Source organism: Oxyura jamaicensis, chromosome 17 (assembly GCF_011077185.1).
Source record: "Oxyura jamaicensis isolate SHBP4307 breed ruddy duck chromosome 17, BPBGC_Ojam_1.0, whole genome shotgun sequence".
Taxonomy (NCBI): domain Eukaryota; kingdom Metazoa; phylum Chordata; class Aves; order Anseriformes; family Anatidae; genus Oxyura; species Oxyura jamaicensis.
Window position 1 is genome coordinate 7,223,211 of NC_048909.1, and position 23,247 is coordinate 7,246,457.

General features: G+C 47.1%; 1 protein-coding gene and 1 long non-coding RNA gene across 2 annotated transcripts in view; one reads left to right on the plus strand and one right to left on the minus strand.

The window, feature by feature from the left end:
* The window catches only part of CFAP77 (cilia and flagella associated protein 77), a 64,282-nt gene extending 42,665 nt beyond the window's left edge, over positions 1 to 21,617 (plus strand). The window contains exons 4-6 of the mRNA XM_035341706.1: positions 9,657 to 9,759; positions 11,302 to 11,397; positions 21,357 to 21,617. Of these exons, the coding sequence (XP_035197597.1) occupies positions 9,657 to 9,759; positions 11,302 to 11,397; positions 21,357 to 21,425 (268 nt within the window). The 3' untranslated portion in view covers positions 21,426 to 21,617. The remainder of the gene's footprint in view (positions 1 to 9,656; positions 9,760 to 11,301; positions 11,398 to 21,356) is intronic.
* The window catches only part of LOC118175449, a 51,805-nt gene extending 28,834 nt beyond the window's left edge, over positions 1 to 22,971 (minus strand). Inside the window, exon 1 of the long non-coding RNA XR_004754979.1 lies at positions 22,727 to 22,971. This is a non-coding gene — a long non-coding RNA (uncharacterized LOC118175449). The remainder of the gene's footprint in view (positions 1 to 22,726) is intronic.
* Positions 22,972 to 23,247: the final 276 nt, after the last annotated feature.

Sequence of the window (23,247 nt, forward strand, 5' to 3'; positions counted from 1 at the left end):
TCTGTAAATTGCAGGCAAAAGGGCTTTTATGTTGCAAAAGTATCCCCCAATGTAGACCAAAATCAACATCAATTTTGCTTTATTTCTTCATAAACGGAGGTTAAATGTCTGCCTGCTAGAAGTCTAGGCACGTTTCAAAAGTTTTAAGGAAAATCTGCAGACCCCACAACAGCAGAAGTAGTGGGAAAGGGCTTTTAATTTAAAGTTATTATTGTACAACTTGTCTTCTGCTTAATAGCTACCTTTTATGCAGACCGATTGTATTTATCCCTTTACTTTAAAAGCACGTTATAGACAAAATCAAATTACTAGGATTACCAAGGAGTTGTTACAGCCATTTGGGTAAAAGTGGGGAATTTAACTCAGTTTTCATGACTGGCAAGTTACAGACAGCCACATACAGGCAGAGCTAAGGTGCCTTCCCATCACACTGGATTTATCTGCACTGATCACTGCAATGCTCTGGGACAATCCCCAGAGCTCTGGGAGCCTCCCAAAGTGCCGATGCAAACCCTCCCCATCTGCACCCACAGCCTCGATGCAGCTCCTTTGGGCAGCTGGCATCATTTCTCCCGTCCCTTCCCAGGCCCAGGCTGCAGTGCTAAAGGCACCTAAGCATCCTAAAGGCACCAAGGTCAGGAGCTGTCCCCAGGCTCACAAGCACAAACTCTCCTGGATCATCCCAAATAGAAAAGAACACAGATAAATGCTGGGGTTGCTATTAGTGCCTTATTAATCATGTCCTGGCCCTGCTGCTCCCTCTAGCACAGATCTCTTATGCCTCCACTTCCCGTTCATGGTGGATGTGTGCTGCACGGGGCACTTCACAAGGCAGCCTCACAGACACTGGTGTGAGTTTTCTGAAGCTCCAGGGCCTGTTTCCTTCCACAATATATTTACCTTCAAAGGTCACCTGTGCCCCCTCTCTATTAATTCCCTGGGGGCATCTTCCAGGGGAGAGAAGCAGCTCTGCTTTTTTGCTGATTCCCCCCATTCTCTCCCTCCCTCTTCCCAGAGAGGTGTTTGCTACGAATCATGTGGCCAGCTTTGTTGTGAGAGTCATAAAAAGGACATTTTTCATCTCTCCTTTTTCCTGCTCTCACTCCCTCTCTCTCTCTCAGTATCAGACAAAGATTTATTCCCTCCCTGATGCCTGTGGCATGCGGAGCTGGGAGGGGTCAGGGGAGGCACTGATGGGACGATAATAGATAATACAGTGGTTCCCCAGGGTCTTGTCCAGCTCCGTAACCGATCCATCAGCAGGCAGCACTCGTGCCAAGGTCAACAGTAACGAGGATGTGGTAGGGTCCCAGCCTCCCCCATGGGGCACCCTCCGGTTGGGCTCCTCTGATTCATGCTGCAGCTTCTGATCTCTACAAGAGCTGCCTTGTACAAGCCACGATTTGCAAGAGTGCGTGCCCACTGGGCCCAGGCACTGCAGTAATGACCACGCTGCGGTGTGAGCACACTCAGCTTCACCTGCCTCAGTACTCATCCCCGCTGCAAACAGGTCTACAGATTTTCTTTCAAGGAAAATACCCAGAGTTGGCAGTGCCTCCCCCAGGAGATCAACCCAGCCCATCCCATCCACACAGGCTCTTTGTGCAAGACAAGTTACTTAGCTGAAAGAAGTCTGCGGTTTAGGGCTGATGATTTCCTGGACCAAGTCCTCTGTCCTTTCATTTAAAATAACCCTACACAGTGCTACTAGCAGGTGTGTTCAACCCCCATCCTCCTCGTGTAATTATCTTGTTTTATAAAAGGGAGAAGGCAAGGCACTGAGTGGCCTGAGTCTTGATGAGACTGGGTCTAAAGACACAGAAGGTCTGTGAAAACCTCCAGGATCATCGCTGATGTCAATACAGCTTGGTATTCAGATGCATTTGGAATCCCCAAAAAAAGTCCCAAGCCCATATTTAGCCTCCTAACCACCTTCTGTGATTGAAGTTTACTGTGCACTGAAATTATCAGGTATTAAATCATTCTTTGAACTCGAAGCAAGCACAAATACATGGATGCTGTCTACAGCTAGATTTTAGATTATTTTGATTTACACAAGGTCACACTAGGAGTCTGAAGGCAAAACACACCAGCACACATTTGGGAGCCCAATCACAAGTTTTATCCCCAGGGGCTAGAGACATTAGAGCAGCGCAGAGCGCATCCTCAGTATGATCACATTCTAGCATTTCCAGGGCTGATTTTAATGAAAAGTTTTCATTTCCTTCTCTTTTACTAGTGCAAGTTTGCTAATTCTGCCTTCTACATCCCTGATCGTGTTCCTGGGCACAAGGACTGCACAGACGTGCCTTTCTCTGCCATCCCACACCTGTACCTCCTTCAAACCCTGCATGGCCATAACCCTGCCTCAGACACGCTGCCATCCACTTGGCAGTTGGCCTGTAGGTTGGGCTGACCTTGGGTGTGCTGGCAGGATTTCCCTGGCACTCTGTCATGCCCATGTCTCCTGCAGGGTCCCCCCTACTGGCTGCCCTCGCTTCAGTCATCCCTTTCCTGAATTTCATATTCCATTTTCCTTCTAACTTCATCTCCTCCCATCATTCTACCTCTCATTCTCTAACACTGGTCTTAGTCCTTGAGCAGCTGCTTTCACCATGTTTCTGCAGACTCACCTCTGAAGCATTTGTTCACTGCAGTCTCTCCTCTACAAACTGCTACAACTGGCCAAAGGCTTTGGTTTTCCAGCACCTCCTCTTTTCTTTGTATTATTTGCAGTTGTCCTAACGCACCGCTGACAATCGTCTCGCTGGCCTTTAACAGCTCAGCTGTTACATTGGCTTCTCCTGCAGCTTCCTGGCTTAACTGATTGCTCTGTCCTTATCTTTCACCTTCCCCAAAAAGGGAGCTTTTGATGCTCATACTTGTGCTTTGCAAGTGGCTTTTCCACCCAAAGTGTCCGTGATGTTTGCACAGAGCCAAAACAAAGTTCAAAAGGCTGCCCAAATGCTGTTTTGATATTCTCAGCATCTTTGGCACAGAAAGTGCTTTAGCAAATTTAATTTTGAAACACTTAAAGAACATTTCAAGTCATTAGTATATGGCCCAGGGAGAAGAAAAAAATCTAGCTATAACAAAACAATGCTGAAGAGTAGAGGGTGTTCTGGGAAAGAACCCACCAGGAAAAGCTGGACAGGCAAGAAAGACAAATATTACAGTAAGCACAAACTTGATCCACAATCACTGGAAGCAGAACAAATGTGTGTAAGCCACAAAGCCCCCAAAAGACTGGGGCAAACCAAAATTTGAGGAAAAAATATCTGACACTGACAGAAACTATAGAAGTATTACACAGAGACTGGAACCACTATCAGGCTGAAGATAAAAACATGCACCAAGTTAAAAAAATACATCTCCCATCAGTTCAGATAATTGCGTATCCTATCCAGCTTCACAGCAAAAGACACTTTGAGCCTCTGCCACCATCCTCGTGTTGCTAAAATAAGAATTTCTATTTCAAGAATCATTGTCTTGTATTGGACACGTAGCAGGCTGTCTGTGTTTGCATCGCTGTGCACGTATCGCTACCGCATAGCTCCCAGCCACGTCCGCCTGGATTGCACTGCCTTACGCAGGGTGGGCAAAGCACTGTGTATGGACCTGTTACACCTTCAAATAATCTCAGGCTAAAATAGCTCTGTCCCCTAACCACATCCCACCTGAGTTTCTGGGAGGATAAAGAGGGGATTTCCAGTCAGTAGGGATAAAATCGTCGACGACAAATCTAAATAACCTTCAACTAAGTAAGCCACATGGCATCTCCAACCCAAAAGACCAACGTTAACATGCAGATTCCTGCTTGTGAAGCTGGTTATCAAATAGGTAAGAGCTGGCTTGGTATCTTTGCTGCAAGTTACGAGTTTCCATGTGTGCATTTAGGATTGTTACAAGTGTACATCTCACTCTTGGCCTGGGAGGGAATAGTAAAGCAAATTGGTGTTCTTGTAACCATGTGTGCTCCTAAGTACAGCTATGAGCATCTGATAAATCTTTTAAAGTACATGTTTACAATGGATTTTATTCTTTTTACTGTTCTATACATACGAGCCCTCTGAGCAAAATAACAGATCCTCTGACACTTAGAAGAAGCCACTGCCTCATTGGCTGCCCACGGTGAAATAACTTATATTGTTATTTCCTCATCCAAATTACAAGGACTGTAAAGAAGCTTCAGAAATTCAGAGTAATCAGTGCTTCGATGGCACGGATCCTGAAGCTGCCACACAGGTGAAAGACCCACTATTTCAACTGGGAGTTTTGCCAGTGCAAAGACTGCAAAAAAAATTGGTCCCCAAGTGTTTTCTACCAATTTTTCTCTTGTTATTTTCTTCAGTGGTTAATGGAAAGTGAGGACAAGTGGAGATCATTTAAAAATGATCTTTCAGGCCTCTCCATGGGTTTATTGCCAGGACCTATTTAGAGGACCATAAAGCTGTAAGGGGCCTATAACTTTGCTGTATAGTCCACAAGCTTCCTAGGAAAGCGAAGAGCCTTTACATTCACACTCCGCATGTTTTTCCATCTCTCCCTCTTCTTACAAACACATGCACATGTGTGCAGGGACTTCTGGAGCCACTAATTGAATTCACTTTTGTGAAAGTGTTAACAAATTGTAAGTGACCTTTTATACAAATTTCAAAGTCAAGAATCCGCCGCTAACTGAACATCCCTCTTCTGCCATTCACTGTTATGCAAAACCCACAAACAATTAGAAGAAATAACGAAGAGCCCAGTGGCCCTCTTTCCTAATTAGCTGCAGGAGGCAATGCTGGGGAGTGTGGCTAAGTGCTTCAATTACCTCGGCCCTCCTTGCTGCCCTTGTTAGAGCAGACAGGTCCACCGGCCAAAGGGGAACAATTAAGGCAAGGCAGAGCCAGGCAGTTTGCAAGGGGATGCCGGGGCCGTGCCGGCTCTCACACAAGGGCCAGAGCTGTAATCATGCCCCAGATTCCTGCTGGGCTACACAGAGACAAATTAATGGTAGATAGATTGCTAGCTCTAGCCCATCAGTAACGAGGGAGGAAGGGAGACAATATAGCAGTACAAGGGAACTGTAATCAGAGTTTTCCTGTACTATAAACACCCTTTCAGGGCAGAGGGACCGGAGCATTAATGCCTCAGTGCTGTGTGCATTGGTGGTACCCAAAGGCCCCGAGCAGAATCGCCGACCCCAGCTTGTGCTTTATTTGCTGAAGATAATCTGCGCTGGCTGCACTGAGGAGCCCCGCACTGGATACCAAACTGGTTCCCAGCAAGAAACTGACCTGTGCTGGTGAGAGCCAACTTGGCCATCCAAACCCCAGCCACAAGACAGGACAGAGAACACTATATGGACAGTACTGCCATGGGACAAATCCTTCACACCACAACGCACATGAGGAAGGGGTACAAAGGTGGTGCCTCTTACAGCTCCATAGGCTGAAGATCCCAAAGGCGGATCCTGGCTGTACACCAAAAGGAAATCATCTCAGATTGAAAGACACTAGCAAGGGCTGATTGAAACAAAAATACAACTGAAGCCTCATTAACCTTTCAAGAAAGGGTTAAAGTTTCAGGATAGCTGTTGGTCTTGTAACACCGCTTTGAGATCAAAACTGAAAAAAAAAAAAAATAATCAGTGATATGATTTATCTACTGTATAGGCACCCATGCAGTGCCAGAGCCTGCTGCCACTAAGCTGCCCTTGAAACTAGAGGGTCGCACATGGTTCCTGGGAGCAGAGCTTTTGGTGCAGCCCTAAAACCACGCAGCCACCAGGGAGTCAGTGCCCACGCAAGTGTCCTCTGCTCCCCACCAGAGCCTGTCCTGACCATCAATGGGCAGAGTACAGCAGGAGCCGTGCTGCACTGGCTGGAGGGCTACCAGGAAAATCCAAGGGCTGTAGTTTGCACTAAAATATTTATGAGCCCTTGTGCTTTTGAATAATACAAGAAAAAAAGCGATCTCAAGTCAAGTTTTTACCCTTTTAAAATATAGCAATAAAATTGATTGCATCTTTTAAGCCAGAATAAAACCCCTTCCTGAGCAAAAGTCCTTTGTATCCACTTTTGCCAAGTACCTTTTTTTTTTTCCCCCCGCTGATGTACAAACCTTTGAAAATAAGTTTGAGGGGAGACTGACAACCTTGAAACCTCAAGAGCAGCATGGCATTGACGGGTGCCGCTCTCAGAGCCGAGCATTATAGATAGATTTTAATTTCATTTTAACAAAATAGCTGTCTCCAGTGGAAGAAGCATCAAGAGCTAAATGAGGACCCGTCTTGAGCTGAATCACGTTGAACAGACCTCGGCACTGTCATTGATTTTCTGGGAAGAAAAAAAATGCCTCTGGCTACTAAACCAAATTAGTAGTCACTGATGACCAATTATTTTGCCCCACTGTGAACGGAGAGGCGTACTAAAATTCCAGTTTGTCAGACCCAAGGCTCTCTTCTCAAACACCTTTCAACAAGCGTGTACCAAAAGTCCCTCAGATGGTTCTGACGCCTTCCTGTTTTCAGCAACTTCTCCTTCTCCAAAGTTTTAATGAGCTGCTGCTCTGAGGATGGCCTGCCAGAAAGGGAGCCCTTCCCGGATCGGTGGTACACTATTTGGCATGCCACACAAATCACAGCTGTCAGAATTTATACACACATACACAAAAAAGTGTCAGCCTAATGTTTGCAAATTATAATTACCATTTCCCTTGCATGTCCCTGGTGCCTTCATTTTAGATAAATCCCAGCTCTAAGGTATCAGCTGCAAAGCACTGAAGGCTCATATTGAATAGAATAGATTTAACTAGTTTGTAGCTCATTTAAGGCCTACACTGTTTTATTTTAATATTGTTAATACTTTATTATACTTTTTAACATTGTTTTCACAGTAAAATAGCCTATTAGAACAGCTGCAGCTTTGTTTCCAGGAGATTTCTGGCAGACTAGCATACCACACTGTATAACCAAGTAAGCAGGCGCTTGTCATTTCAGTTGAAAATAGGTCTATACCCTCACTCTTGAAAGTAAATTAGCGAGAGTCTATTAAAGAGACAGGGACTGTTTCAGGGATAATAGTTTTGAAACTGTGCATAGATAAATTTTAAAATATTTAGGAAATGTCAACATTAGAAGTGGCTCCAACTATTTGACTATAAAAGGAAGCAGCTGATTATTTTTTTTTCCACAATTATAAATAATTTGTTACATCCTATCAGAACTTTCTTTCCCTTCCCTTTCTGTGGCAGGATGCTGGTGCCAAAACAAGGAGATCTGAGTTGCTCTGAACGAGACAGGTTTTAATCCACAACAAGCATTTTCAGCAGATGGCTCTCTGCCTACACCCCCACCCCCAAAAACCAGCAGCCCCAGAGAGTAACAGCAAAATCCTCCCAGCTCAGAGGAGCGACATCTGGGCAGGGTGACAGAGGGAAATGGAGCACACAAGCAGTTCATTCCTGTCCTCAAGTAACACTAAGGTGAGAGGACGTTTTCCCCTAGGCCAGCTGCACCAAGCCATACCTCCACACCACCAAATGACACTGATATCAGGGCCAAAACTCCCCGTCCACCCCAACGGCATCAGGGTTTGACCTACAAAGAAAGAGCTGCCTCGCTGAAATTTCTCCAGTAACCTTAGTCAAAGAACTGTTGCCTGATATCCCCTGCTCCCTGCCCCACTTTCTCTATATTTCCTCTCAAAGGAGGCAGGAAAAGCTGGATCTAGCATAGCATCTATGCACGCCCACCAGAACCCGTGCATATAGCTAAGCACACGAGTCATCCCTACTAATTTCCCAGAGACAGTTCATGCATGTATTATTCCAGGCATGATTCTATACTTTGCTGGATCAGGATTTAAATGCGATTAATCACACGGCAGGGAAGAGTCTCTGAAGAGCATCAACCCAAATGTGTCCTTTCAAGCATTTATTTACAAGCCAGCTGTGGACTAATCAGTCACCAACTGGCTGGTCCACCAAAGATGGTAAAAGTCACCTCCATGGAGATGTGAAAACCCTCAGCCACCACAAAAACCAATAATCAAACACCACACACAAGGGCTCCATGCTTTCCTGCATCCCTCCCTGCTATTCACACACACCAGAAAAGCTCCTGCCTTGGAAAGAAAAAGGTCAGAACACAGAAGCAAGCCCACAAGGCTCACCATGAGCACATACAACTACCAAATTTACACCACACAATGAGATGCTCATCCACAGCTATGCCATATCTTTTAATCCTTTGTAGATGTTTTTGCCCAGCTCTGATCAGTGTGAAATACCAAACTGTAAGGGAAGGTGAGGGAAGACGAGGGTAAATGTCGGTGTCCCCTTTGGCACAGGGTGTCTCCAGATGACAGTCTGGAGCAATGTGGCTGTTTTGTAGGCAAAGCCTTGAAAAGCCCTGCAGCATGTGATCTATGAAACGGGCGGTCTGCAGAAGGATGTCTCCTCTGATATGAATGCCCCCTTGGGATGTTATTGCTGGATTGCACATCTAGTATCATTAGAAAACACGACCATAGATTAGGCTGTTTTGAAGCATGTGGTGTGCAATAATTAAGTAATAAAAGTCACCACAGGGGTGAAGGAACAAGAAACAGAAGAGTTACTATTTGCATATGCCCTGCTGGCACCCTCCACTGCTGTCAAGGATCCTCCAGACTGCTAAAAGCTGGCTGCTGATGATTTCAGGCCCACTGCTGACAAAAACATTGAAGCACCAGCTCACTTGTGGCCTGGTGCACGAGCTCCTTCCAGAAAGCCACCTTCTGGTGGCCCAGAACCAGCCACCATTTAGCCCAGCTCAGATCCCTGCTCAGGCAGGGAAAGCCTTGCCTTGCTGCTCCAGGGGCAGCAGCTGAAGGCACGGCATGCTACAGGTGTGAGCAAAGCTGGTGGCTCCACAGTGTCGGTGGTTGCTGCTGAGATGGCAAGAGTCCCACCCCAGCAAGGTGTACAAGGACAAGGACCAATAAAATTTCAGCAGCAGGTCCTCCATCACTTTCTCCCTTGGGATTTCTAATGTTTGCATCTGGGGGAGAAGAATAGCACCACAACCACAGTGATAAGCGATATGCTGTCCTCGAGGCAAGAGCCCTGCTGCTCCACCGCTGCCACTGCCATTTCTACCTCCCACAGTGGCTGATGAAGTTAAAGCATCCTCCCTTGCCAGGAGCAAGGCTCAGTAAGTCTGGGCTGCAGCTTTGCTGCAACTTGGTCGGGTTAATGCCAGCTCAGTGCTGGTAAGCTGACCAAAAAGCAATTGACTTCTTAATTTTACCATTTACCTAGAGCTGTAGTCATTTGCAGTTCCTCTGCTGCTGCCCCCACCTGGCTGGGACACTCCCTGGTGCCGTCTCAAAAGGCAAGTAAATCTGCTCTGTGCAGCTGGGGCACCAGAGGGGCTCAGTCGTTCAGCTCCCCTTTGCACTGCAAACACCATATGTTTTAGTCTGTTTTAATTCCACTCAGATTGTCAGTAGTCCTCTCACCCAGACCATCAATGCATCTGTTTGGGCTTCTTTGTACACCACAGGAGTAATATTTTCATGTTCTCACCACTCACATTTTCCAGGCACAGGGAAGGGAATCAGCACAGGGAGGTAAAGAGAGGCATAACCACAGAGATTATATCATTGTATTTTGAACATTTTTTCCAGGCCTTCCACTCCCTTTTTTGACGTCCTCCATCACAAATACAAGGAGCTGTGGATGGAGCAGCAGAGAGCACTGACAGCAGCTCAGCGAGTGGAAAAGAAAAAGGTAATAGTACTCCAACAGCACTGCTGCTTGCTACCAGACATGAACTCCCCATCCCACCCCACAATAGACAGGCTTCTTTCTCCCCATCACAGTCAGCGGTCCCAGGTGGGAAACCATTTTCCCCGACTGCTAGAAGGCAAAGCCTGATAAAGATCAGCTGCTTCCAAACCAAGATAGGCCTGGCTCCAGCCAGAGCATATCCTGCAGGGTAATGCTGTGGGAGTGAGCACCAGATGTGAAAACTGCAGTGTGCATGCCTGGAAGTGCACTGCAGACAAAAAGAAAGGTTTATTTAAAATGATTGTTTTATCTGAAGGTATACACAGGAACTGAGCAAGCTCAGGGCAGTGGTGCTTTGGTCAAGGCCTTCCAAAAGGCTTAGATACCTGTCCCACAGAAACACCTTCCTAGCTATCATTAAGCACCTGTCTGCATCAATGCATCCCTGGTCACAGGGTGCCTAGCTAAACTCCTGTTATCAATTAAAATGGAGCCTTCATTTTTTATTTTTTGCCTCACCACAATACTAAAAAGCTCTGCTGCAACAAAGCATTAGGTTTCAAGTTATCTTTGGTATTTAATGTCATCCTCATGCCAGAAGCCTTGCAGATTGTCCTTGGACAGCATCAGCTCTGCTCAGGTTACCTGCAACAGTGGACAAAAGGATGGAGCAGCCAAATGTTCGAAGGACAAGCACCAGCCTTGATCCTGGCATGTCACAGTGGATGCACACACCCTGAGCAGTTGTTAGAGCTGTTAAACATAGCAATATTGTAATAACATTTAAAAGCAGCCAATGACTGTTTTATTAGTTAATGACTCAAGGAAGAGTCGAGCTAATATGGTAATGACCAATTTCAATGGGCTTGCTGCCATCACAAAGTATGCTTTATAGTGGAAGTGCAATACAGTGTTCTTAATTAGCAGCTATTTTATGAACGCACGAGCCCAGGATGTTGGAAAAATGCATCCTTAACTTATCTGTTAATGACTGATGTTTTAATCACTAAGTTCTCTCCATCAAGTTCCTGAAGCTTGCAGCCCCCAATTACTGAGTTAAGCAACACATACCTACAAACCAAACCACAGGGCAAACAGATTCGCCAGGGTTTTGTGCAGTGACCAAAACATTCACCAGGTACCTGCACTGGCTTGTGCTGGGACTATCAAGTATAATACACTGCAATTAGTCATGAGGGACACAAATCAGTCAGGAAGTCTTCCCTGTGGTTACAGTGGTGGAAATGACTCTCCCAGCTAGTGATGAGCCAGTGCTGTAGCTCAGGGCTCCTGTCAGGCAGCGGTCATCTCACTGAGATGCTGTTATGAAGCTCAGAGTTGGCAGTTGCCCACATTTTCCTCAGTGTTTTATATATCAGGATTAGCTGCATGGACACAAAAGACGACCCAGATCAGGCACTAGTGATCATCAGTCCAAAGTGACCTTCAGACTAGTTCATCCCAGTATCATTACAAGACACCAACCTGATGCATATAGCTGTGCAGCCATTTCAGCCTGTTCTTGTGCATCTTTGATTACAGAAAGACAAAAGGCGTGAAACTCGTACTACATTTCTCCGAAAACAGCCAGCACCTGCTAAGGAGGAGTCCTTCTGGCACCTGCCCCACCTGGAGAAGGTATGGAGCACTTGACTGAACTCAACAGTCAACTCGACTGAACAGGCAACTTTCTAAACTTGCCTGCATTCCCTGGTAATACCCTTATCACATGAGGGCAAACATGAAGCTCTTACTCCAGAGCTCCCTGAAACCCAGACCCCAAAATGTTCCCACACTGGATGTGGGAAACTCCAGCCCCTTTTGGACTTCAGGGTAGGATGCTTTTTGCAGACATGAGGCCTGGAAGAGAAGCAGCAGTTGACCAGAGGAAGGGCTTAATGACTTATTTTCTAAAATATGTGCTTTTTTTTTTGTGATCTTGACCAGATTAGAAGCATCTTGTTATATTTCCCCATTAGTATTGTCATGGCCTTTGTTCTCTCCTGGTATTCCAGCAACTGCCCTACCTGAGCAAAACAATCCAGCCTACTTTTAGGTAGTCTGACATTTTATCAGCTCTCAGCATAACTAATTCAAGCCACACCAGATTAATGTGTCTCAAGAAGCATTTCCACACCAAGAACTACAAATTTCCAGAAAGTCTGTGCTCTTGATACCTATCCAAACTACCTGACTGACAATATTCACCCCGTGACTGAGCAGAGGGCCTAGCCAGGCTACAGATGTGCATGACACTTCCTTTAATTGATCCAAATAAGAGCCAAGGTGAAGATTTCTTATTTTAGCAATGGGATCTGAACATCTCCCTGAACTCATCTGTGCATCTTGCTGTGCTCTGGGGTACGTGTTCAAATTCTGTTAGCTTTGTTTGTGGTGTAAATTACAGGGAAACTTCAAGTGAAGAGCTAGGGGGCATTTTACAAAGGAAGGGAGAAGAACTGGCCAAGGGAAATGGAAAGGAGACACCAGAAAGTCTGAAAGCATCAGAACCCTGTAGGGAGTTTATATGGCCAAAATCGTATCTGGCATTGATAGATACCACTGCAAAGAGTCTCTCAGCCCTCTACCCCAGCCCTTGTTCTGATGGTTCTGGGATTTTATTTTATTTACATTTTTTTTTTCCTCTGCTGTTGATTTTTAACTGCAGTTTAAAACAATGAAGGAGCCTTGTGACTTCCTGAAGCTAATTTACTTGTACAAGTTGGAGAGTTTCAACCAAGAAATATGTTTTGCACCACCTTGATGTATTCCTTTTACATCCTGTCTAAGACTGTCCGATTAGCATATGTCAGTAATCATTTATCCCAGCTGCCTGTCAGCACAAAGCTGCTGCTGCAGCTAGTGTCAGGGAAAGAACATGACCGATCGCTGTTAAACAGATTGTGTAAGTCACACGAGATACTGGGGCAAGCCTCCTCTTTAGAGCTCCTCTCACCCCAGACCTTTCCATCACTATTCATTTTTCAGCCTCTGTTTTTCTTCGTGCTTTCCCTTGTTTCATCCAGGATTGCACTTGGGTTCTTCCCCCAGCCACAGGTCTCAAACACCACTTGAGTCTTTTCCTCTCTCCTCTTCCTTTCCTTCTTCGGAACAGCATCTTTGGGAAGGAGGAACAACTTGTTTTGCACAGTGTCTACAGGTTTGCCTCATTCCTCCTTTCTCATTACATTAACCTGGATGGTTTACCTTTCCCCAGCTGCAGATCTAACATGCGCTATTCATGTTAGAACTTGGATTAGGAAATTCATTGCTCAGTTGCATTTCAGTACATGGTTTTCTCCATGGAAAAAAAGACCTCAAACATCCATAAGAGTTTGCCTAGTTATGAGCAGCAATACCCCAAGGAAAGTAGATGGCTTCAAAAACCACTTGTTAGTCTCCAGACTGTGCCTTAACCATCTCCATAAAGTTGTTTTTTACATGGGTGGTGGTGCAAGACAAGCTGGCCTAACCCTTTAACCAAACTCAGCCAAACCCAGGGACTCCAGCAGTCACTTGCTACCATCCCCTCCATTACAAGGTAGACGATAAGGAACAGTGCTCCAAGGAGGCAAGGAAGTTTCTTACACCAGTTCTGTTCTCATGAAATCTTTCTCAGGCTCTAACATGGTGGGGGATATATAACTTAGGCTTTCCTAGAACCAGCTCAGTGACCTAGGGAAGACAGTGGTCAGCATTGGCTACTGTAGGTAATTTACCAAAACACTGTATTTAGGCTATAACACTAAAAAAGCAACCACTCAATGCAGGCAGTACAGGTCTCAGGTGCTCTTCTGTCCTCCAATTTACAGATTACAGAGGCCAGAGAAGTTTCTGAATAGGGCAAAGTTGCACATGAAATGGCAGAAAGCTCACCACAGGTATTTAAGGCAACTGTTTTGAATTACAAGGCTCCTTAGATCTGCTCCCCTTCCTCAGACTCCCCACCGCCCCTACAAGGCCTCCTCAGGATCACCAAAAGCTGACAGCAATGAAGACAAGGCTCCCATCTGACCAGGTGTCTTGCTTTCTCTACCAAAAAGCTGCACTGTGCAGGTCACTTTGATAGCTGAGGAGCTGCAGAACAAGTCAATTCACTGTCCAAACAAAAACACCCAACTAAAACAAATCTTTTAGTTTTCAGAAGAATTAAGCTGAAGTCAAGCTCATTGGCAGACTCCCATCTGCATATTTCCTATTGTCTTTCTGTGAGATTGTCCTGCTCTGACCATTAAATGAGTTGCTCATGGCCTTGGAAGAACTTAATTCTGGGCAAGAACATTGAAAGAATCCCATGCCCCCATCCCCAGACATAATTTGTTATTTTCCATGTGACCTGAGGCTGGTGCAAGACACAGGGGTGCAACATGTCCTCAAGCCACTCATCCTTGTACTCCCTCTGACATTGCCTATGATCTACAAGATGCCTTTCACAGCCTGGCCTGCTCTCAGCCTGCAGAACAACCTGTTAGAAAGGACGTTGTAATCCAAAGCAGGGGGCGACAGGAAAATGTTGTTCTTCTAAACCCATAAAGATCATCAAGGAGGATTTTTCTGCTCCCATCCTATCCCCTTGCAGACAGCTGAGTGTCTCTTAAGCTGGACTTACCACTAGCTCCATGCAAGACCTGGCACCATGCTAGAGCTCAGAGCAAGCAGAAGAGAAAACAAAGGAGCTTTGCCCTCCCCGCTAATTGCCTCTGCCTGCTCCCTACATTGCCAGGGCTGCATGGCATTACCTAGCCATTCAGTCGCTAAAGTACAGACAAATTGACTATGTTTTCATTTGGATTTAGGTTTCAGCCCCACTGCTTTAGAATAATGGCCCAGGCTATTAAGCCAACCGTGTGGGTTACAGGCTCTCTCGCACCGGGGGCACGCTCCTGCTCCGCGTCTCGCTCTGGAGGACTGACCTGCAGCCGGGTCTCCTGGGCCCCCGGCTCACTGAGACAAGCAGGTCATGGGGAGCCAGTCACGTCCTGGCGGGCACTTCATTAGGGAAAGGTTTTTTAATTTATTACAAATCCCAGCAGAAGTTAACTCCTTATTCACCTCAGCAAGATGTTTCTACTGCCCTTCCTCAGTCACCCCCCAAGGCAAAGGCTCTGTCTGCAGTGACAAGATTCCTGGCCTCAGATTTTGTGATCACAACTAGAACAGTGCACCAAGACTATTTTTTGTCAATGTAGGACTACATTCTCTGGGACCTGTAAGAGCCCAGGCATCCAGCACAGAGAAATCCTCCTGCCCCAGCTCATGCCACATGTCCTGTCCTCACATCACCCATCGCTAGCACTGTGCTGGTCTGGGCAGAACAGCATCCTCAGTGTCAAATTCTGGAAAATATGTTGCTGCCAAAATACAGCATCCCCACAGCCTTGCCGTCTGCAGATAGACATCTAGGGTGAGCTTCAGCTGCCTCCATCTGAATTTTTAATAGTCATAATACAAACCAGCGCTCAACACCGGCCACTCGACAATAGATTTTCAAGGCTCTGTAAAGTCAGCTCAGAAGGGCATTTATTTTGGTAGCAACACCTCACGCAGTGATGTAAAAGGACAGAATTTGCCCATGTGTCAGAACAGCTCCGCACACCATGTGTCAGTGACACACACGAGGTTTATTTTTTCTTTGCTCATTAGAGAATTCCAACTTGCACAGACGTTCAAGGTGGCTTTCCAGGGAGAATATTCTTGTTTACTTGACCAGACAGAGGGAGGAAAGAAAATGCAGCAACTTTGGACAACACTTTTGTCAACACGCATTGCCTTCCCCAGCAGATGAAACGAGCTGCGCTCGATGCGCAATATGAATAAGCGATAAGCAATTGACGAGCAAGTGTTCGGGTACCTTGGCAAAAGACTTAATTTGCAACCTGGCACAAAATCAAAGGCTCTGTCAACGGCTGAGCGGCTCTCCCGCGTATGCCTTGCATTACCTGGGAAAGCTCTGTCAGGTAAATTTCCAGTGAAAGTAATTAGAGGAATCCCCACTGTATAAACTTTGCTGCAAAATTCTGGGCTCCAGAATTTGATTCTCACCAGGGATCCGATACGTGCTCACAGCCTGATCCTTCATCAGAATTAACAGTTGAGGTTTAGCACACACACACAAAAAAATGTTCTGCATTTTTTTTTAATGCCTTACCTCTATTTTTGTCTGAAGAGCTGAACTGACAAGCACAGCTCATGTAATCCTGCAATTGTTGTCAGAAAAGCCAGACTGTGCTACGCTAACCTGTGCTTGATGCACACAGCACACACTGGGCTGGCTTTTCAGAGGCACCATTTACCCTCCCAGGCTTGAGGAGGACAACAGAACTTCATGGAGCTGGAGTGTTATAAAACTTGTCTCCTGAGGCCTTGATAGCACTTGAAGACCAATGCAATGAGTTCAAGAGCTTTCTGTCACCATGGTACCAGATCAAGCCTCCTTTCAGCTGGGATTTTGGCTGACTAAAAATCAGTGGCAACAGATGGCTGATCGGTGGCCCAAGTGAAATGAATTGGTGGGTCCCAGTCCAACTCAGATCAGCTCCATGGGCCTTCAGTGCTGCCCTACCTGCAACAGGCACAACTCAAATTAAATACAAAACCCTTCCAGGTCCCAGATAGGTGTAGACCTTGCTACCCAGGGCCTGATCCCTGTACTTCTCCACTGGGGCAACAACACAGGTGTCACCTCCCACATTGTGGCCATCTGTAACTAAATACATGCTCCAGGCCCTTTTCACCAGCGCTAAATTATCTTGCTTTATGGAGATTCTTTGGGTTTTCTTGTTTTGCCCAACAGCTAGAACTACATTATAATCACTCAAGTCACAGAAAGGCATTTCTGTTGTCCAGTCTCTGCCACTATCGCTTTACACTCAACTGCCCCGTTGCACCCTGCACTCTCCTCTCCCACGCTCAGTCCTTCCATCCCCTCACAGACCCAGCAGCCCATCATTGCTCTGCCATTTTCACTGCTCTCCAACATCTCCTGGCTGACACCAACAAACAGCATAAACAGCCATTTTAACCCGTTAGAAAAAGAAAAGGGAGGAGATGTTTAGATCTGGCCTCTAACTGAAGCCCCACTCCAGAAGCCTCAGGACTGTATGCTCATGACTTCCAGTACCATGATGAACCAAGCATCTCAGGCTCTGCAGCACAAGGCACAGCTCACACCACCGCTCCCTGCACAGCTTTACAGCCCAGGCCATCTCCAGGGCAGGCTCCACCTGCATCCAAGCCCCAGATTCCAAAGACAGCACAAGCAACTACTGGCAACCAGTGCCTATTGCCAGTAGAGATATTCACCCATGAAGGAACAAATCTGGGGCACTTGCAGCCTCACATGCCATGTTGTTTTCAGGTAAGCCCCTACCACTGCTACTGCTTCATACAGATTCCCAGATTTGCTTTTTAAATGGCCTGGAGGTTTTTGTTCAGGGAATTCTGCCTTCTGTGGGGGCACCATTTGCCAACCGACAACTTAGCTTGGAGTAAAACTCTTGCCTGGCACAAAAGGGGTCTGAGTTACAAATCTCAAAAACCCGCAGTTGGTGTGAAAGCTGCCTGCTCTGCTCCAGCCCTGGGACATCTGCCGAGCAGGCGACACGCCAGTTCCAGCTCGAGTGTCTGAATTCTCCTTTACTTACACTATCGCCCAGACCAAGTGACCAGCAAACATATGTGGCCTTTATTTTCAGGAAGCAGAAAAAGAAAAAGGAAAGTCTCAGTGGGGCATTAAACACAGCAGCCAAAAATTACTGAGCACATTCCGAATCCTTCCCATTTTTGCTACACAAGGACCGTTTAGCCCAGATCCCTTTGTCCTGGATTTCCTCGCCTTCTTGAAATTAGAAAGGTGGGGAGAAGCCATCCAGCCCCTTCATTAAGCAGGTTAAGCACGCTACTGCCGGGAAAAGCCACAGTATTTGTAACCCTAATAATCCAACAGCCACCTCCCAGTGCAGCTCAGCTTGGACAGAATAACGTCTGTTTTAAAAATACCTGCCTCTCCCTAACTTGTCATGGCATTTGTTGACAACCCTATTGAAAGCCACTCTCCGTGCAGCTGTGAAGGATCTTTCAGCACCTCTTTCTCTTTCCTAGACAGTTTTTGAAAGGAAGGGGAAAAAAAAGCCATCAATACAGGGGGAAAAAGGCATCAGCAGCCAACATCAGCTGATGAAGCGCCTCACCTGGGCCCCCAGCGCACCGCCTCCAATTAAATCAAAATGGTTTGTTTTTAATGGTCTTTTACACTGACAAGTGGGCTATCATTCCAGGCCTAGAGAGCTGTCAGGGAGCCGAGGCAAATCCTCCGTTGATAATGCCCAATGCTTCCAATTAGGAGCCGAGGCCGCTCCTGGCGCACTAACGATTCCCCAGCCTCCCCCAAGGCCCCTTCGGCGCTGGCTGTTTCGTCTTCCCTCTTCCTCCGCCGCAAATTACTGACACAAAACGGAGGCGCCCCGGTGCCTCCTCACCACGCCGGGCCCCGGCCCTGTTGGATTTAATGAGGCGATGGAAGTTTTTGCGGATCTTTCGCTAAATTCTTTTCTTGTTTGACAGCTGCTTGAGTGTTGACCTTATAAAAGATTTAGTGTTTCTCATTATTTTCTGTCAAGCTTTACAAGTGATAGCTTCACGGAAATCATTTGCATCTCGATGCGCGCGCGCGTTTTTGTCTGCATGGGGATGCTCGGTGCAGTGCACGTACAGCACCCATCTCCCGTATTGTGTATTTTATTCCCTCCTCCCCACCGAAAAATCTACAAACGTGACGCTGTTGTTTTGTGTTGTTTTGGGAGAGGGAAAAAAAAAAAAAAAAAAAAAAAAAAAACACACAGGAAAGGACTTGAAAGGCCCGGGATTTGTTAGACTCCTGTAAATGAGGGAGGTTTTGAAAAAGGAAGAGAGATTGGTTTCCTGTAAAGAGAGCTCAAGAAAGTGTTTTGTCACCCACTAAAAGGATTCAATCAAATGGATGATGGAAAAACTAGGCTGAGACTAGGGGCGGCTTTGTTGTTAAAGTGAAAAATCGTACGAGGCTGGGAGGCTGCCTTTGAGCACGCAGAGCCAGGCAGGTGCTGGGAGAGGAGCGGGTGCTGCTGTGCACGGATCCTTCCCCAGCAGGAGAAGAGCCCAGCACTGCTCTAGTCCTGTCCACGGGCTCCTTCTCAACACCTCCCACAAGTCACCGCAAACCATTTAATCCAGCTACCTCAATTAAACCCCCAAACCCCTTGCACATCCCATTTACTTCCCCCCAGAAGCTAACCTGGCTGACCTCCCAAGGGTGCTCACAGAGCAGAGCCACTGCCATGCACCCAGCACCCACCTCAACATCAGCAGGCCCCACTCCAACAGCACCCAAAAAAAAACGAAAAAAAAAGTCTCTGGGGCACTGTGCTGCCTCGGGGGAGTTCTGCCTTTCTGTACCAGCTGAGCTGCTTTTGTATCTCACACAGAATTTATTAGCCCTCCTTTAACAGACTGATCTGTGCTTGTAGCATGCAAATGGTCGCACTAATGCTTGGCAAGTGGTCACTTGCAGTCCTCCAATTTAGAGCATTAACTGTGAATCCCAAGTTGAAAATGGTCCCCCAAATACATACTGAAGTTTGAGGAGTGATAAGTTTTTTGCCCCTCTAATTCTTTGAGGCAAGGGCTGGTGTTACAATATCCCAGCTGCAAGTGTCCTGCATGTTTTAATTTGTCAAAATATGCAATGAAGGAGCAAAACATTGCTTGTAATGAGCAGATGAAAATAGTTGCAGCTCCATCATCCTGCAGAGAACACTGCCAAGCTGGTGCCTACAAACTACATTCCTATTCTGCTACAGCCAATGCTCCAAATCTGTGATTCAAACAAAATCCTGGTGTAGCAGCCCATAACCACATCAAAGTAATGGTAAAGATCATCAGCTGTCTCTAGAGAAAGTACCTTTGGGTTCATCATTTAAAATATGAATTAGAAGAATCAGATATGGGGATTCATCACTGACACTGGCTTCTCACACTAGTCTGTCATAATAAGACCTTTGACCCGAGGACACCCTTATCTTGTCCCTAATTATTGGCCTGGGACTAATCCATACTTCTCAGGTATCCCTCATTATGAGGGGGTTTCTCATTTTTTAAAAACACTTGTCCCCTGTCTCACACCTGGTGCTTCCCACTTACTCATGCTGAGGGCAGAAGCTGGCATCACTCAACTTTGTCAAGGACTCTGCTAATTTTAATTACAGTCAGTAGTGGCTCAGCATGACATGTCTCACCCAGGAGCTTTGTACCAAGACTGGAGTGAACCAACTGCTCTTTCCTCCCCCACGTCTTCCACCCAATCCCATGCAGAAATTTCACCCTGCCCCATTCCCAGTGGTGCTGGGCAGGGAGCACAGCTGGAAGCACAGAGGCACCTTCAAGAGAAGCAGCTCAGCTTGTCCTCACAGTAGATTTTCCTAACAGTCCCAGTTCTGTTTCCACATAGGTCAGAGGAAAATCTGCTGCATCTTTAATGGGAGGTCAGAGTCAGCCTGGCTGGGGACCGTCCCTGCCAGCTCCAGAGGGCTCCCAGGGGCCACCCGCCTGTTTCAGCAGCCTTGGTTCTGCCTCCCCACCCTGACAGAGGTTATGTCGCTGCTGCTACTTGTGGGAAAGCAAGATCATCCAAAACAACTGTCTGAAGTTAGGCACTCAGATGCATATTTAAGCACCTGAACACCTTCCTCCAGTGAGGGGGAATAGCTAAATATGCTTTGTTTGTCTTGATTAATGAGATCACTAGCAAGCTTTTCAGGGCAGAGACTGCTGTGCATTATTACATATGCAAAACCTGACATCCATCCAGCCTGAGCAGGGTGGGGGAGGCAAGAGAAAGCTCTGCACATCCACACGAGGCAGATATATGGCACAAGGAACTGGGTCAGGGCAGGTGAAGCCCGTGGCCTCACATGGTAAACCCACCCTGTACATGAAGACACACTCACATCACGGTAAACCTAGTATCTACTGCATGGGTTTGCTGCACACAACTGTGTAAACCACACCGCTGGTACAGCTCACCCTGAAGGGCCCTAGAACTTAACTCCACCAAGTGTCTTCCCCCTTGTCATGGTTCACCACATCCCCACCTCAAATGGGATTTCCAGGAAGAAGCTGCTCATGTGTTTTGTTGGGCAGGTCATACACAAGTCTCTGACCCCAGCGGGAGCTCTGAGCCCATCCCATCCCCCTAACACCCCCACCCCCCAGTGAGATACCTAAGTCCTGTGTTGTGAAAAACAAGTCATATTTACTTCAGAGTCCATCTTAAGACATGCCAGCATCTGAAAACGTCAGATAACTGACAGTGTTATAACTGACACAGTGGTAACACCATAGGATGTTGTTGCTGGAGCAGAGTAAGAATACCCTGAAGTTGATCAGAAAACTAGCTCCCATTTCAAACACGTTAAGTGCTTAACTGCAGCCGGAGCGATGTTCTCCCAAGCAGTGAAAAGCCCTTGTACTGATCTGCAGTCTCTTCACTGCTTGTGCTGCACCCTGTTCTCCTCGGCCAGCTGCTGCCTGCAACCAATTGTCTATCTGCTCCTTTTCTTTAGGTTGGGCCTCATCTCAGTACTTTTCCAGACCATAATGCTCGTAAAAAGGCATTCAGTGCCTCCCATTGAGAAGTGCCTGTGAGACACGCTCCCATTCCTCAGGACGTCCACGCAGCGAGCTGAAGCCTGGACCAGAGCCCTGTGCTGGGCACCGCAGCCCCCAGGCCCCTGTTTTGGGCCTCAGACAATGGTTTTCTCTCAGGTTTTTAGAAGTTATGCTAATGCAGATATAGCCAAATAAATCATTAACTTGTAAGGAAAGATCCTGTCTCAGCCTGTTCATTGCTTCACGTCAGATGCACACCAATGCTTCAGCCAGTCCAACCACCACAACTCTCACGCTCCAGGTAACAGCGGCCACACCAGTAACAGGCGGTGTCTGCACCAGTATAACCCCACAGGGAAAGGAGAGGGGCCTATATATTAAATTCAACCATATCACCACCAATATCAAGTCTACAATAGCTCCGTAACACATCAGCCCTTCTCATCAGTATTTCTCAAGCCAAGCAAGCTGCCCATAACCACCCGATTCCCAAAGCACTTCTCTGCCTACATGAATGCATCCCAAAATCTGCCTTAAGCCCTCTGCCAAACCAAGGCCTTGCTGCACGAAGGCGGCCCCCACCAGCCCCATGCACACACTTGAACACTGCTGGTGCACCTCTCCAAGCAGCTGCAGAACAGACCCAAACCCCCCAGCACCAGCACAGCACCCAAACCCCAGCCTGGTCACCAGCAGGCGATGGCAGAGGCCCAGCCACACACAGCTCAGGCAGGTTTTAGCATGTTTGAAAGTGGTCTGATCCAAAAAGGTCATTTTAGGAAAATACGAGCTGATAATAACCACGATTACTTTAATTGTGCATCTCCAAGATTGCTAGAGAAATAATCAACTATCCCTATGCTTCTCACATCCGTTATCATATCCCAGAATATACCAGGAGACATTTGAGTTTAACATTAGCTTTCAGCATTTACATTCAGTACCCTATCCTCACTCAGAGAGCTTAGCTATGGTCACCCCAGGGCAGGCCGAGCATCTTGGGGCCATGCCACAAGGTGAAAGCTGCTGTCCCAGCCCACCCCAAGCCCAGCAGCAAGCACCACAGGTAGAGGTGGACATGACCTTGTCCTGCACACCTCAGCCCAGCCTCCTACATGCTCCTACACAGACCCACAGCAGCCGAGGGGGGACAGGACACGCAATACAAAGGCTCATGAATCTTTGCTGAGCCCAGGGCTCTCCCCACACCTAATCTCCAGCCAAACTTTTAGACCCAGACCTCAAAGAGCAGAGTCCTTCGTGACATTAAGCTATGTTACTTGAAACGCAACAACAAAGCGAGCTGCAGGAGCAGCTTTCTTACCTTTCCCAGGACAAGCGGGGCTCTACAGCAGCTGCTCAGGCATCCCCAGCACCCTCCGTAGGGCAGTTTGAGGCTCACCCTGCCCTTTTTAAGGGAGAGCAGCTGCAGCAAACTCCACCCTGCCCGCACCTGAGCCGAGGGAGGACAGAAGTCACCTGCTCCACACAGGGAAAAGCCTGCTTTGTGGTTCCCTCTTTTTAGTACAAGCATCTAAATAAACCCCATGTGAAATAACTAGGAGGGTAACAGAGGGGTTTGCCATGCTGGCAGAAGTGGATTATAACAGGAGACCTCTCTGTCCTCCCCAGGGAGAGAGAGCCGGGCTTTAAATGCCATGTCCTGCTAAAAATGGCACTGGTGACGAGTGGGCGAGCAACCCAGGCACGAGGTCTCCCTTGCTGCCAGCTCAGCTCCAGCAGCAGCCGAGCCCTCCTGCGGCAGCCCTGCAGGTCTCTGGGGCTGTGCGCAGGGCAGGGAGCATCGCAGCGAGATGGGGTTTGGGGGATTGTTTTTTTTTTTTT